Raw genomic sequence first — 17,074 nt, forward strand, 5'->3', positions numbered from 1 at the left:
TCCGGAGAAATGGAATAGGTGACGTTTCGGCTCGGAATTCTTCTTCAGACTAAAAGTCTCAGTCCCATTCTGAAGAAGGGTCTCGACCCGAAACGTCACCTATTCCTTTTCTCCAGAGATGCTGCCGAAACTGCTCAGTTACTCCAGCTTTTGTCTATCTTCGGGTGTAAACCAGCAAATGCACTGCCTTCCTGCACAACCTAGGTAGGCAATGCCAAATCCTTTCCCTCCTCTGTTCCAGCTTTCTCCCCTCTCCCCAATCATGACTGCAGAAACATTTTCGTGTGGAAGGTAAGGGCACATTAAAGTCTGAATCGACCAGACTTGGGAATAATACCAGCTTCTAAATCCCGGGGCTTGAATGTTAAGAATCTGCTTCTCATATTATGTGCAGTGATTTATTTAATTTGAATTTGTAATATTGCATTATCTATGTCATGTAATTCAATTGAAGCCATCTTCAATCAGTCGGAGCAGCCGAACGTTCAAAATGCAAGAAGTGTTTCAAAGACCTGATACGTGCAATGAAGACAGTTTATAATGCAAAGTTTAGGTCTCAGTTGTAATGCCCCAGGGCGATACTGAGACACATTCACTATTAATTTGATGTAGAGAAGGCATTTGGTACTTCACATTATTATTATTTTTGTCACAGCACTGGAATAAATACATTTATTGCGAGAATTAAACTGACAATGGCCAAGGGCAGAAAACACTTGTTAGAGTGGTATACAGACGACCAAACGGCAGGAGGGAGGTTGGGGATAGCATCAAGCAGGAAATTAGGGATGCGTGTAGCAAAGGTACATTGGTTATCATGGGTGACTTTATAAATTGATTGGGCCAACCAAGTTGGTAACAGTGCTGAGGAGGAGGATTTCCTGGAATGTATACGGAATGGGGTTTTAAACCAATATGTAGAGGAACCGACTGGAGGGCAGGCCATCTTCGACTGGGTATTGTGTAATGAGGAAGGATTAGTTAGTGATCTTGTTGTGCAAGGTCCCTTGGGCAACAGTGACCATAACAGTGACCCGGGTCCCTGGCATTGTCTCTATCCCCTGCACCACTGTGCTTTCCATTCACGGATGTCCTCCAGGGATGCTGCCTGACCCCCTGAGTTACTCCAGCATGTTGTCGCTTTGCAGAGCATTGAGTTGACATGGACGGGTTGGGCAGTTTTATGCTGTATGGCTCCTTAAATGCTGAAGAGTGGGGGATGGCACATCGGTAGAGCTGCTGCCTTACAGCGCCAGAGACCCGAGTTCGATCCTGACTGTGGGCGCTGTCTGTACGGAGTTTGTATGTTCTCCCTGTGACCGCGTAGGTTTTCTCTGAGTGCTCTGGTTTCCTCCCACACTGCAAAGGCGTACAGATTCGAGGGTTAATTGGCTTAAGTTAGAATTGTGAATTGTCCCTAGTGTGTAGGATAGTGCTAGTGTACGGAGTGATCGCTGGTCAGCGGGCCGAAGGGCCTGCTTCCACGCTGTATCTCTAAACGAAACTAAACTAAGCATTTTCGGTCAACCCAAAACGTTGCCTATCCACGTTGTCCAGGGATGCTGCATGTCCTGCTGAGTTACTCCAGCACTTTGTGTCTTTCCTGGGCATCTCAGTTGGCATGGATGAGTTGGGCTGAACGGTCTGTGGCTATGCTGTATGGCTCACCGGTGCTCTGATTCTCTAAACGCTGAAGAGATGAAAAATCTGCAGTTGATTTGGGCATGGCCCAGAATGAATGATATGGTTCTTCTAATGCAATTGAGATGGAGCAGCCACAGATGTGTTTGTTCATCCTCAACCTCTTATTTCATGCACCACTTGCCACCCAAGCACAGAGGGGGAAGAAATACGAAGGATGAACTGAATTGGAGATAAACAAAGTAAGGGAAGCCTGCTCAGTGATAGCAGTTTAAGTAATGAATGAATGAATCTCTTTGAATGAATGAATGAATATGGTTGTTCATGAAAAAACAGATGTAATTGTTCAAGCCGCAACGCTCTTAATATCAAAGGCTGGAGGGCACGGCTTTAAGGTGAGAGGGCAACGTTTAAACGAGATGTGCAAGGCAAGTTTTTTTTAACACAGGGAAGTGAGTGCCTGGAATGCGCTGCCAGAGGAGGCGTGAAAACAGGACCTTTAGCGCAACTTGCTGATTCCTATCAAGATGCCCCATCTACACTAGTCCCACCACACCAGTCTGAAGATGGGTCTCAACCCGAAACGTCACCCATTCTTTCCCTCCCGTCACGCTGAGTTAGTCCACCATTTTGTGGGATTGGGCGGCACGGTAGTGCAGCAGTGGAGTTGCTGCCTTACAGTGCCTGAGACTCGGGTTCAATCCTGACTTCGGGTGCCGTCTGTGCGGAGTTTGCACGATCTCCCCGTGACCTGCGTGGGTTTTCTACGGAAGTTCTCCGATTTCTTCCCACATGCCAAAGGCGTGAATGCTTGTAGGTTAATTAGCTTTGGTAAATTATGCGTAGGATGGAACTATTGTGTAGGTGATCGCTGGTCAGCACGGACTCGGTGGGACAGATTTCACGTGGTTTCTCTAAACGATAGCAAAACTAAACTAAATTACACAATATTAATGAATGTATTAGTGTATTATAAAATATGGGAGCTACTTGCAACACAACAAATTACAATGGCAAGCTACTCAAGATAACCACCGATTAATCCATCAAAGTGATTCCGAGACATGTAAGTCTGAAATTTTAATTAAGGGTGGCGCAGTGGAGAGCTACTGCCATACAGCGTCAGAGACCCGGGCTCGATCCTGACTACAGATAGAAACATAGACAATAGGTGCAGGAGTAGGCCATTCGGCCCTTCGAGCCTGCACCGCCATTCAATATGATCATGGCTGATCATCAACTCAGTATCCTGTACCTGCCTTCTCTCCATACCCACTGATCCCTTTAGCCACAAGGGCCACATCTAACTCCTTCTTAAATATAGCCAATGAACTGACCCCAACTACTTTCTGTGGCAGAGAATTCCACAGATTCATCACTCTGTGTGAAAAAATAAATTCTCATCTCGGTCCTAAAAGACTTCCCTCTTATCCTTAAACTGTGACCCCTTGTTCTGGACTCCCCCAACATCGGGAACAATCTTCCTGCATCTAGCCTGTCCAACCACTTAAGAATTCTGTAAGTTTCTATAAGATCCCCCCTCAATCTTCTAAATTCTAGCGAATACTAGCCGAGTCTATCCAGTCTTTCTTCATATGAAAGTCCTGCCATCCCAAGAATCAGTCTGGTGAACCTTCTCTGTACTCCCTCTATAGCAAGAATGTCTTTCCTCAGATTAGGAGACCAAAACTGTACGCAATACTCCAGGTGTGGTCTCACCAAGACCCTGTACAACTGCAGTAGAACCTCCCTGCTCCTATACTATGGGTGCTGCCTGTACAGAGTTTGTACATCCTCCCCGTGACCTGTGGCTTTTCTCCGAGGACTTCGATTTCCTCCCACACTCCAAAACCGTACAGGTTTGTAGGTTAATTGGCTTGGTATAATTGTATAAATGTAAAATTGTCCCTAGTGAGCGCGGGTAGTGTTAGTGTGCGGAGATCGGTGGTCAGTGTGGACTCGGTGGGCCGAAGGGCCTGTTTCTCTAAACGAAACGTAAAAGAAAACAACCAAAGCATTGTTTAATTTTTTGTAAGATTTTCATTTATAAAATAAGGCAAAGAGAACACTAGAGGTTTGAAGTGTTAACATTTGTAATTGAAGGAAGCAGCTACATGTGATATACCAATTACATTTTGAGATCCATTCTGCAAAACATCAGTTGGTCAAAGGTTTTCAGAAGATCGGCACTGATTAGGAGAGGTTTTCCCCCATTATAATTCCTGCCCCTTCTCACCCGCATTTCTTTGAGCTTTGAAGGTAAATCACACTAAAACAAGATTCCCGATGCAGTACTCCATGTACTGCATGCCTTAACATGAGGGCAAGTGCACAATTTCTTCTTCAGACTTACTTAGTCGAGCAAAACTGTGAAGAGGATCATGAGGTAGATGTGAGGATAGACACAAAAAGCTGGAGTAACTCAGCAGGACAGGCAGCATCTCTGGAGAGAAGGAATAGGTGACGTTTCGGGTCGAGACCCTTCTTCAGACAGAGTCAGGGGTAAGGCAAACTAGAGATATAGACGGTGATACGGAGTACTCAACCAGTCAAGAAAGCGGGAAACGAGAGATATGAAAAGGTACAAAGAAACAAATTAAAGAAAAGTACGCAAAAAGACAAATCAAAGCCGGCAATGACGATGGAGAGGTGGAGCCCACAATGGTCCATTGTTGGCTGTGGAGGAGATGATAAAGAACGCGTAGAGCTGGAGAGCAGGAGGAATCATGGAGGGGGAGCAGCGAGAGAGGGTGTCGTAGAATTTCGTCAAAGCGATTTGGAGTGAAGGAAAGGATTTATGTTATTCTGGAAAAATAAACTAAGCAGTACAAGTAATTAAAATTAGTAAACTAGAAAAAAAAATTAAAACATTAAATAAATTTGCTTTACCAAAATATCTTTGGAAATAGCTCCTGTCTAGACTGGTAATTCTGAAGAGTTGCCCCTTGTGAGTTGGTCTGAATGTGTGGGATGCATTAGTCTAGTAGCAGCTATCTGGCCCGTTAGTAAATTAAATAATCCAGTTCCGAAAACAGGAAAAAATCTTTCAAACAGATCATTAAGGCTGTGCGACATGTGGATGTCTTAATAAAATGAAACGCTTTATAAAGTTTTGATTTAGTCATCAATGTAAATATTAACCTAAAATAAATTCTTCTTTGCTAAAAAAAACTCAACTACATGAATTTTCATTAAAAAAAATTAACAATACAAGTCACTTGCCCTTAGGATTCGGCATTTTTGTTGTAAATAGATCGTCGCTTGTACCCGACCATCCGTCTGTCCGTGATCTTTACTTCGTTGTTTTGATGGCTTGCAGGAATTCATCGTTGGGGAGAGAAAAGAAAATTGTAGTGTGGCCTTGTTTCAGCTCACCGGACATAACTTAGGCAATTAACGTTGTGTTATTACCCACGGCTTTGCAAACAGCTATAGGTTGTTGGCTGACTTTGGTGAAGGGTTGGGTGGATTGGTTGAACATCCTAGCTTTAGAATCTAACCCTCAAGGTGTGAGTGTGGAGTGGAATGTCTAAATGGCTGGTCTGAAGCGAAAGTCTTTACTATCTTATCAGCGGGCTCCAGTTGAATATAAATAGGCTGACGTATGCGAGGGAGGGTTAATTCAAGCGTCCAGCTAGTGCACCTTCAATGTCCTAATCATGCAACTGGGCGAGTTGGGCCGAATGGCCTGTTTTCGTGCTGTATGACTGGATGACTCTTATAACTCTCTGCAGCCCTCTTTCCTTTGCTTGTCCTGTTCCCAGGGAAGGTGTGTCCTTTGAAAGCAGCCCTAGGGATGGTGACCTTTCGATGGCGATGCAAGGTCAGATCTTCAAGTCAGCTTGAATGTCAGGCTTGGAGCCAAACGTGTGTCCACTGAAGGGAAGTGGCACGCTTCACTGTGCAACCTACCGTGTGGTAAACCTTGATACAGAACCCTCAAGATCTAAACTGCAACGGTTCTTAAAGTTGGACCAATAATGGGGATGAGATTTGGTGTGAAATGTTACAAAGGGCTAGAACACCTTGCAGAGATTCCGCCCCTCATCCCTCTGATACCATCCCAGCGATTAAAGGTTGGACCCTTCCCTGTGTGGGCTGCTGAAGTTGGAGCCCCACGGCAAGCCTAGTCAAAGGACAGCAGATCCGGATGGCGCTCCTCGTTTTCCACACTCGAGCATCTTTGCCTCGGCACTCCAGAGTCTTCAGAGTCATTGCCCAAGAGGTCGTCCTCGCTGAGGCTGATCCGCAAGCAGGCCTCGTCGGGGCAGGGCGAGGAGGCCCCTCGTTTCTCCTGGCCCGCTGGCTTTAGCTTGACGTCCACGGGATCTTTGCTCAGTAGATCGGGCACGGAGAGGGCAGGGCTGGAGATGTCCTCGGAGCTCTCCAGGGTGTTGCAGTGTTTGTCCTCTGGTTTGGAATCGGCATCGGCGGCGTTTGGGGTCACGTTGTCCACGCTGCCCGAGAGGTCACCTTCAACTTCACTGGCCTTACTCTCCAGTGCCGGGGCCTCTCGCTGGTCAGCACAGGGGACGGGGGGGTCAGAGATGTCACCGCAGCTGACCACCGGCACGGACGAGATCATCATATCCTGAGTGGTCTTCAGTGCCCGAGAGGTCCTCTTCTTGACCGTCGGTGGAGGTGGCTCCAACCGAGGGAACGACTCCAGCAGGGTCTGACTGCAAGTAAAGAAGGGGAAGGTTGGCAACTTCAAACACACGTCTCCGTGCGGGTCAAAGTACAGTGAGCGCAAGGTGCAGGTACTGGAGGCACCACCCATCTTCCGACCGACTTCTCCCACCTTTAGTTTAGAGATACAGTGCGGGAACGGGCATTTCGGCCCACTGAGTCCACGCCGACCAGCAATCCCCGCATATTAACACAACCATGACCCACTAGGGTCTCCTCATCTCGAGCCTTTGTCACTTACTCCACTCATCTACCAATCAACCCCCCCTCCCCAATCCACAAACTCCCCTCAGATGCTGCCTGACCCGCTGAGTTACTCTGGCATTTTTTGTTTTGAACGTGATTCCATCATCTGCAGTTCCTTGTGTCTCTAAATGATCCACAGATGACATAATTTAAACGAGGTTTGGACAGGGGAGGTTGAGGTGATGTTTCGGGTCAGGGCCCTTCTTCAGACAGGTCATGTAAATGTCACATGGTCCTTTTTCTCCAGAGATGCTGCCCGACCCACTGAGTTACTCCAGCATTTTGTGTCTTAAGTGAAAGGTGGATGCAGGTGAAGGGGGTGTGGTTGGGAAATGGGTGGATAAAGACTAGGGATGGAAAGGAGACAAAAGGGTGTCGGATAAGGAATAGGAGAGGAGTGAAATGTAAAGGTGGCTCCAAACCTCAAGTCTACCTCAGCATCAATTCACTGTCTGAAGAAGGGTCCCGACTCTAAACACCACCCATCTTTCTTTTCCAGAGATGCTGCCTGTCCCGCTGAGTTACTACAGCAATTTGTGCCTACCTTTGGTGTAAACCAGCATCTTCAGTTCCTTCCTACTCCACCTATCACTAGCCAGGCTTTATCTCAACCCCACCTCTCTTTTCCAGCTTTCTCCCTCCTACTGCAAACCTCTGAAGAACTATCACCTGTGCATTCCCTCCACAGATGCTGCCTGACCCGCTGAGTTCCTCCAGCACTTTGTGTTTTGTTAAAAGCTGAGAAAACTTTAATGAATGCTTGAGCTCCACATGTAGTTTCATGCTCTAACCACCGGGTGACAGTGCTGAGCAGCAGAGATCCAGATCTGAGCCAAGTATTTAGGTGTATGTTTTATGTGTAAAAACCATTTTGCACATATTTTAAAGCCAATATTATGTTTCCATTAGGAGTCTATTCCGTGCCATTATCTGTAACATGGGTGTAATTTCCACAGAGCCATCAATGTGTGAACATTTACTTCATTGTCATAGTCATACAGTGTGGAAACAGGCCCTACGGCCCAACTTGCCCACGCCGACCAACATGCCTCAACTACACATGTCCCACCTGCCTACATTTGGCCCATATCCCTCTAATGCAAGCTAGATGCAGGAATAATGTTCCCAGTGTTGGGGGAACCTAGAACCAGGGGCCACAGTCTAAGAATAAAGGGGAGAAAAAACTTTTTCACCCAGAGAATTGTGAATTTGTGGAATTCTCTGCCACAGATGGCAGTAGAGGCCAATTCACTGGATGAATTTAACAGAGAGTTAGATAAAGCTCTTGGGGCTAGCGGGATCAAGGGATATGGGGAGAAGACAGGCACGGGTCACTGATTGTGGACGATCAGCCATGATCACAATGAATGGCAGTGCTGGCTCGAAGGGCCAAATAGCCTCCTCCTGCACCTATTTTCTATTAAACTATCCTATCCATGTACTTATCCAAATATCTTATAAATGTTGTTATAGTACCTGCTTCAACTACCTCCTCTGACAGCTCGTTCCATATACTGCTAATACTCTGTCTGAAATGTGGCCCCTCCTATTAAATCTTTTCTCACTCGCCTGAAACCTATATCCTCTGGTTCTCGATTCCCATTCCATGGGTAAAAAGACTATCTATTCTCCTCACGCATTTATACACCTTTATAAGATCACCCTTCATCCTCCTGCACTCCAAGGAATAAACTCCTAGCCTGCCCATCCTCTCCCTATAGCTCAGGGCCTGAAGCCCTGGCAACATCCCAGTAAAGTGGTGCAGCTGGTAGAGCCACTGCCTCATGGTGCCAGAGACCCGAGTTGAATACTGACCTCGGGTGCTGTGTGTGTGTGTGTGGGTGGGTGGGTGTGTGTGTGTGTGTGTGTAAAGTTTGCATGTTCTCCCTGTGAATTCATGAATTTCCTCTGGGTGCTCCAGTTTCCTCCCACATCCTAAACAACGTAGAGCTTAAAAAAAAACAGCACTAGAACAGGCCATGCGGCCCACAATATCTGTGTTCTACGCGTTCTTTGTCATGAGTTCGATCCTGACCTCGGGTGCTGTTTGTGTGGAGTTTGTACGCTCTCCCTGTGACTGTGCTAATTGTGCCACCTTTGTTTACGTCACGCATTTTGCTGGTGCAGTTGTAATATATATCTAAGATAGACACAAAAAGCTGGAGTACCTCTGCGGGATAGGCAGCAACTCTGGAGAGAAGGAATAAGTGATGTTTCGGGTCGAGATCTTTCTTCAATCGTCACCCATTCCTTCTCTCCAGAGTTGCTGCCTGTCCCGCTGAGGTACTCCAGCATTTTGTGTCGATCTTCAGTGTAAACCAGCATCTGCAGCTCCTTCCTATGCAATATATATCTGTGTGGAGTTTGCACGTTCACCCATTGACTGTGCTTCTGTGCCATTATGACACGTTTTACCACGGGTTCGATCCTGACCTCGGGTGCTGTCTGCGTGGAGTTTGCACGTTCTCCCTGTGACCGCGCCACCATGCCGCCCTCGTTTGCGTTGCGCGCGGTTGCAGGATGAATGGGAGGCAAGACCACTCACGCTCCGCCGCTGGCTACCGGCTGGGTCTCGCCCTTGGCCGCCATCGCCAGGACTCCCTCGGCGTTCTTGTTGACCTCGGTCACGCCGGCGACCATGGTGTTGGACTCCTTCCTCCGCAGCAGGTCGTTGACCTTGGCCCCCACCGCCTTGCCCAGGTTGATGGCACTCTTGAGGTGCTGGTGGTTGCTCGCACCTCCGCCGGCCCATTTCCCAGCCGAGTCGGGGACAGCGGAGGTGGAGGAGGAGCTGGCCGCGGTGCCCCTGGTAGAGCCGGGCATCTTGCCGTGGTGAGGTTTGGCCGTCGATGAGGTGTTGGAATTCTCAAACATGCTTTGGTCAACTATCGAGCAGAAAGGGGAAGAGAAAATGTACTTGTTAGCCAGGACCTAACAACCAGCTCAACATCACAGATAAACTACAGGTCCCCCTCCGATTTTCTGGCACCCTTTGGTTCCAGAGCCTTTCTGGACTATCCGTTTTGCTGGATCAACAGAGGTCACGGCCTCCGAGAGAGGTCCAACGGTACAAGAACGTCCTCCCTAGGCGGCTGAGCGGCCGAGATACCAGCCTGCAAAGTTGGCCTTGGAAGTTGGCTCTGGAACTCCGGCCGGGCTGGAGTTCCAGAGCCCCAGCTGCAGGCGGCAACTTCCACCCACCAATCGGCGGCGGAAATCCCGATGAGGTGGAGATCGGTCTCCTCACCCGACCGAGGCGCCATATTTTCAGGGGGACTTCTGGGGGGAATTTTGGCCAGTTTAAAGGAGGGGCCAGATCACTATTTGCTGGAAAATCGGTGGTGGACCTGTACTGGAAGAAACAGGCCCTTCGGCCCAACTCGTTCATGCCGACCATCTAAGCTCTTCCCATTTGGCGATGCAGTCTAAACCTCTCCTATCCGTGTACAATGGTTGTCCAAGTGTATAGTACCTGCCTCAATTATCTCCTCTGGCAGCTCGTTCCATATTCCCACCGCCCTCTGTGTATAAAAATTACCCCTCAGGTTCCTTTTAGACTTTAGATTTTAGATACAGAGTAGAAAGAGGCCCTTCGGCCCACCGAGTCCGCACCGACCAACACTAGTTCTATCCTACACACTAGGGCCAATTTACAATTTTTTACCGAAGCCTATTAACCTACAGAGCTGTCCGTCTTTGGAGTGTGGGAGGACATGGAGAAAACCCACGCGGTCACAGGGAGAACGTGCAAATTCCACACAGATAGCACCCGTAGTCAGGATTGAACCCGGGTCCCTGGCGCTGTGAGGCAGCAACTCTACCACCACTGTGCCACTCTAAATTACTATTAAGTCTTATCCCCATACCTCAAAACAATGTCCTATAGTTCTCGATTCCCTTACTCTGGGTAAAAGTGTGCATTCACCCCATCTATTCCCCTCATGATTTTATACACCTCTAGAAGATCACCTATCAACCTCCTATGATCCAAGGAATAAAGTCCAAGACTGCCCAACCTTATCTATAGCTCAGGCCCTCTAGTCCTGGCAACGTCCTCGTAAATCTTCTCGGCATTCTTTCCAGCTTAACAACATCCTTCCTATAGCAGAGTGACCAAAACTCAACATTGACACACCAAGTAACTCTAAGAACATTACTCCAATTATCAACAACACCTTATTGATTGGAAACAACTAAATGAAGTGATTGGGAACACACTGGTTTGGAACGATCTGAGTTAAAGTGAAAATTCACTCCAAAGTTACAATAAGACAATAGCAATTTTCCTTCCATTGTTTCCCCACAAAATTATTTATATGCTGACACCTTTCTTGTTCCCTTAGGTGAGAATGTTATTCTTTCAAAAAGTTGCTTGTAAAGGTTTTCCTTTATATATATATATAAGGAGGTTTTGCAGTATTGGTTCATCCGAATGCCTCGAGAAAGCAGCCAACATCATCAAAGACTTGTCCCACCCCGGTCATTCCTTCTTCTCCCGGCTCCCGTCCGGCAGAAGGTACAGAAGCTTGAAAGTGCGACCTACCAGACTCCGGAACAGCTTCTTCCCCTCTGTTATCAGGCTTCTGAATGGTCCTTCCATAAGCTAGGGTACTGTCCGATTCACCTCTACCCCATTGCGGACATTGGACTTTGTCTCTGGAACTGATGCGCTACAATGCTGAGAACAATATTCTGCACTCTGTATCTTCCCCTACCTGCTCTACCTGTACTTGAGTTCGGCCTTATTGTAGTTATGTCTAGTATTATCTGATCTGATTAGATAACACATAAAGCTTTTCATTACACCTCAGTACACGTGACAATAATAAACTTAAATGATACAAAATGTCTTCATCACACAAATAATATCATTTCATTCATTGTCCATTCTACCGCCTTGAGAAACGTGATTGAAAAATCCATGACAATTTATGTTTTGTTGGTATCCAATAGTCAGCTTCTTAGTAAGATTGGACAGGCATAGGATCATCTAGTTTAGTTTAGTTTAGTTTAGAGATGCAGCATTGAAACAGACCCTTAGGCCCAACAAGTCCACGCCGACCAGCGATCACTCATACACTAGTTCTGTCCTACACACTGTCCTTTTACAGAAGCCAATTAACCTACAAACCCGTACGTCTTTGGAGTGTGGCAGGAATCCGGAGCACGCAGAAAAAACACACATGGTTACAGGGAGAATATACAAACTTCGTACAGACAGCACCCGTGGCCAGGATCGAACCCAGGTCTCTGGCGCTGTGAGGCAGCAATTCTACCGCTGCGCCACCATGCACACACAGTTTAGTAAAATAGTGCAACACTATTGTGGCAACTCTGTTTGCCTGGGACTTAACATTCTGCAACCCATTGACTTGGTTTGGTCTGCTTTCTTCCCAGCTATTATCAGGCAACTAAACCATCCTACCAACAACCAGAGAGCAGTCCTGAGCTACTATCTATCTAATTGAAGACCCTCGGACTATCTTTAATCAGACTTTACTGGACTTCATCTTGCACTGAACGTTATTCCTTATATCATGTATCTGAACACTGTGGACGGCTCGATTGTGATCATTCACAGTCTTTCCACCAACTGGTTAGCACGTAACACAGAAGCTTCCACTGTACCTCGGTACACGTGACAAATAAACAAAACTAAACTAATCTTTCAATAAAGAACTAAAAATATACAGCACCAGTCATGAGATAATATTCCGTAAGAGGGAAGGGAAAGCAGGAAAAGACATCTCCAACAACATACGTGACAGGAGTAAACAGGTGAAGGATCTTACCTTGTGGAATAAAAGCTCAGATAGCATTAAAGCAAGAGGAAAAGTAAAGTGGAGTAAGAAACAGCAGAGAAGTTGTTAACCGCTGGTCACAGATGTGTACACATTCAGTAATAATAATGGCTAAAGTTACACAGACCCAGTTCCAATTTACTGACATTTCATTGAACATGCTACGGAGAAAGAGACTGACATTTTAATTAAAAACCACAACATCCAGAGATCACCGTTTTGATATTCCCATTTTTTACAATGTGGCACCATATACAACATTTGCAAACGAGATAGCAATCACAAAACTAAAACTGTGTGGACTTGTTAAAGGAATCTTTAAAACAAAAACCCAGCAAAACTATTGTTAACAAGATCCCCGTCTTTCACCTGTAAATTCGGAACTGGTCATTAGGCTTCACAGCCCGAAAACAGGCCATTCGGCCCAACTCATCCATGGTGAACAAGCTACCCAACAAAGCTAGTCTTTCTCTCACACACACACACTCTGAAACACACACATCTAGACACACACACACACACTCAGTCACAAATACACACACTCTCTCAGACACACACACACACACTGTCACAAATACACACACTCTCTCAGACACACACACACACTCTCAGTCATACATACACACACATTCACACACTCGGCTACACACACACTCTCACACATTCTCTGACAAACATTTTCACATATACATGCAAACACACTCAGACACACGCACACACTTTCATACACACACACATCACCTATACACCAGATTCACACACATATACACGCGCAACGGACACACACTCTCAGACGCACACAAATTCTCTGACACACACACATACACTCTCAGATACAAGCACACACACTCTCAGATACACACACACACACACACCCCAATTTGCTCCACAACTCCCAGATCAGCATACTGACCACCCCCCACCCCCACACCTCTCTGGAACGCTCTGCAGTGTGACCCTGTACAATCACATTCCCATGATTTTCTAATTCAAAGCCTTGCGGAGAATGCCACATGTTTTGGTTTTAAAAACAGACAAGATACAGGCGAGTTCCTGTTACAAAAAGAGATTTATTAAGCAAAAAGCAGATTGAAGACAGCAACAGAGTAAGTGCACTTACAGTACGGCGAGAAGGTTGGCAGAGGGAGCTGGGAGGACAGACTCAGGGCACGAAGATGCCAATGTGGTCCTTGCTGGGTTAGTAAGAGAGAGTCCAAAGCGGGTAGCACAGCGATGATGAGCGGAGGGGCTTGTGACACTCAGTCCAGTGGAACAAGGCTCACCTCCGTTGAGAGCTGCAGAGTCAGCAGGCTCCAAGTGCAAGAAATACAAACGTCAGCAACAAAAGGCAGCTGGGGCAACTGAGGAACACCATCCACAGGATGAAAACAGGTTGGAACAACACGCCTTGGGATTTGTAGATTGAGGACTGATTGTCATACTAATATAAACATTCTCTGAACCATGTCCCCTTCTCCCCTCCCCCATCAGGCAAAATGTACAGAATAGACAACAGGTGCAGGCGTAGGCCATTCGGCCCTTCGAGCCAGCACCGCCATTCAATGTGATCATGGCTAATCAGTACCCCTTTCCTGCCTTCTCCCCATATCCCCTATCTTTAAGAGCCCTATCTAGCTCTGTCTTGAAAGTCTCCAGAGAACCGCCCTCTGAAGCAGAGAATTTCACACTCACAACTCTCTGTGTGAAAAAATGTTTCCTCATCTCCGTTCTTATGGCTTACACCTTGTTCTTAAACTGTGGCCCCTGGTTCTGGACTCCCCCAACATTGGGAACACGTTTCCTGCCTCTAGCGTATCCAAACCCTTAAGAATCTTATATGTTTCAATAAGATCCTTCTAAACTCCAGAGTGTACTAGCCCAGCCGCTCCATTCTCTCAGAATATGACAGTCCCGCCATCCCGGGAATTGACCTTGTAAATCTACGCTGCACTCCCTCAATAGCAATAACGTCCTTCCTCAAATTAGGGGACCAAAACTGCACACAATACTTCAGGTGTGGTCTCACTAGGGCCCTGTACAACTGCAGAAGGATCTCTTTGCTCCTATACTCAACTCCTCTTGTTATGAAGGCCAACATGTCATTCGCTTTCTTCACTGCCTGCTGTGCCTGCATGCTTACTTTCATTGACTGATGAACAAGGACCCCCAGAAGTGTGAAAACGCATACTTCCAGATTCAGGGACAGTTTCTTCCCAGCTGTTATCAGGCAACTGAATCATCCTATCACCAACTAGACAGCGGTCCTGACCTCCCATCTACCTCATTGGAGACCCTCGGACTATCTTTACTGGACTTTATCTTGCACTAAATGCTATTCCCTTTATCCTGTATCTGTGCACTGTGGATGGCTTGATTGTAATAATTTCACTGACTGGATAGCACGCAACAAAAAGCTTTTCACTGTACCTGTCACATGTGATAATAATAAACTAAACTAAAGGAAACAACATTTGTATTTTTGGGCTGGTGAAACACTGATCAGACTTAAAATTAGAACTCGCTCATTTGGGAGTTAAATCAGGAAGCCTGTCGACAGGTGGGAGTTTAGTTTAGTTTAGAGATACAACATGGAAACAGGCCGTTCAGCCCACCGAGTCCATGCTGACCATCGATCATCCGTTTACACTTGTTGTACATTGTCCCACTTTCTCATCCACTCCCTACTCACTAGGGGCAACTTATCGAGGGACAGTTAGCCTACAAACCCTGCACGTCTTTGGGATGTGGGAGGAAAGCCACGCGGTCACAGGGAGAACGTGCAAACTCCACACAGACAGCACCAGAGGTCAGGAGGCAGCGGCTCTACCCGCTGCATCGCTCCTCGTTTTGAATCAAGTGGTTCTTGTTGAAATAAATTGAGCCCCGCTATTCGAACCTCTCCTGCCTCATGGCAAATTCCCTTCCTGTTTTCATCCTGTACATTTCCGTGTTTCCAAATCACTTCAAGACGTTGCTGTTTCCAATGTGAAAAGTAAAAGCCAACAGCTGAGTATTACATTTCTTGCCTTGAACACAAAGATCGGAAGAATCAGTTTTGGTCACACCACATATGATCTCTTCATGTCAAACCAAACTATCTTCTGCTTTCCTGGGCTGTGTCACTGAATCTCACTATGCCTGCCACTGTCGAACATCGAACGCACAACAGTACAGCACAGAAACAGGCCCTTCGGCCCACATGTCTGAAGAAGGCTCTCGGTCCGAAGAAGGATCTCGACCCGAAAGGTCACCTATTCCTTTTCACCAGAGATACTGCCCGACCCGCTGAGTTACTCCGCCATTTTGTGTCTACCTTCAGCCAACAATGTTTGGTGGAAAGTGATGCCAAGTTAAACTGATCTCCTCCGCCTGCACATGATCCATATCCCTCCATTCCCTGCATATCCGTGTGCCTGTCTAAAAGCCTCTTAAACGCCACTATCGTATCTGCCTCCACCACCACCCCTGGCAGCGCGTTCCAGGCACCCACCCCCCTCTGTGTAAAAAATCTGCCCCGCACAATGCCTTTAAACATTGCCTCTTTCACCTTAAAGATATACCTTCTAGTATTTGATATTTTCACCCTGGGAAAAACAAGGTTCTGACTGTCTACCCTATCTATGCCGCTCATAATTTTACATACTTCCATCAGGTCTCCCCTCAATCTCCGACGCTCCAGGGAAAACTATCCAAGTCTCCTGTTGAATTACTCCGGTCCATAATCGAAGTCTGCCCCTCCCCTGACATCAGTCTGAAGAAGGGTCTCAACATGAAACATCACCGATTCATAGAAACGTAGAAAATAGGTGCAGGAGTAGCCATTCGGCCCTTCGAGCCTGCACCGCCATTCAATATGATCATGGCTGATCATCCAACTCAGTATCCTGTACCTGCCTTCTCTCCATACCACAAGGGCCACATCTAACTCCCTCTTAAATATAGCCAATGAACTGGCCTCAACTACCTTCTGTGGCAGAGAATTCCAGAGATTCACCACTCTCTGTGTGAAAAATGTTTTTCTCATCTCGGTCCTAAAAGATTTACCCCTTATCCTTAAACTGTGACCCCTTGTTCTGGACTTCCCCAACATCGGGAACAATCTTCCTGCATCTAGCCCGTCCAACCCCTTAAGAATTTTGTAAGCTTCTATAAGATCCCCCCTCAATCTTCTAAATTCTCTGCTGAGCTTCCTTCTCACCAGAGACGCTGAGTTACTCCAGCAATTGGTGTCTATTTCCAAGTTTACCCGACCTCTCTCCCCCTGTGGCTGCAGCCCTGTAATCACTGCTACTGATCTGATTCACAAAGGGCAGGAGTTCAAACGCTCTGGTGTAATCGAACCCTGAGCTCTCGTCGCAGCGCCCGGCCTATAAGGGAGAAGAGAAATTAATCATCGGGCGACCTCTATTCGGTCTGCAATGGTTTGATGGCAGGGAACAGATGGCAGTATCGAGTCGAATGCACTTTGCTGCTTTATGTTATTGACAGCTGCATCTTCATCTCCATTGCAGACAGTCCATTAAAGAACTCAAACTAAATGATCCTTTATGAGGATGTTGAGAATCTGAGCTACAGGGAGAGGTTGGGTAGGCAAGGACTTTATTCCTTGGAGCGCAAGAGGCTGCGGGGCGATCTTATAGAGGTGTAGAAAATCATGAATGGGATAGACAGAGCAAATGCACACAGTCTTTTGGTTT

At 46.7% G+C, this 17,074-nt stretch overlaps 1 protein-coding gene across 2 annotated transcripts in view; it reads right to left on the reverse strand.

The window, feature by feature from the left end:
* Positions 1 to 3,674: 3,674 nt before the first annotated feature.
* The window catches only part of LOC116977517 (carboxyl-terminal PDZ ligand of neuronal nitric oxide synthase protein-like), a 278,332-nt gene continuing 264,932 nt past the window's right edge, over positions 3,675 to 17,074 (reverse strand). Inside the window, exons 12-13 of one of the 2 annotated variants that reach the window (XM_033028014.1) lie at positions 9,122 to 9,461; positions 3,675 to 6,320 (exon numbers count right to left, since the gene is read on the reverse strand). In XM_033028014.1, coding sequence (XP_032883905.1) covers positions 5,768 to 6,320; positions 9,122 to 9,461 — 893 coding nt within the window. In that variant the 3' untranslated portion in view covers positions 3,675 to 5,767. Of the gene's footprint in view, positions 6,321 to 9,121; positions 9,462 to 17,074 lie in introns of those variants that run through there. The other variant, XR_004413233.1, reaches the window with a different exon arrangement.

This window comes from Amblyraja radiata, chromosome 10, assembly GCF_010909765.2.
Source record: "Amblyraja radiata isolate CabotCenter1 chromosome 10, sAmbRad1.1.pri, whole genome shotgun sequence".
Taxonomy (NCBI): Eukaryota; Metazoa; Chordata; class Chondrichthyes; order Rajiformes; family Rajidae; genus Amblyraja; species Amblyraja radiata.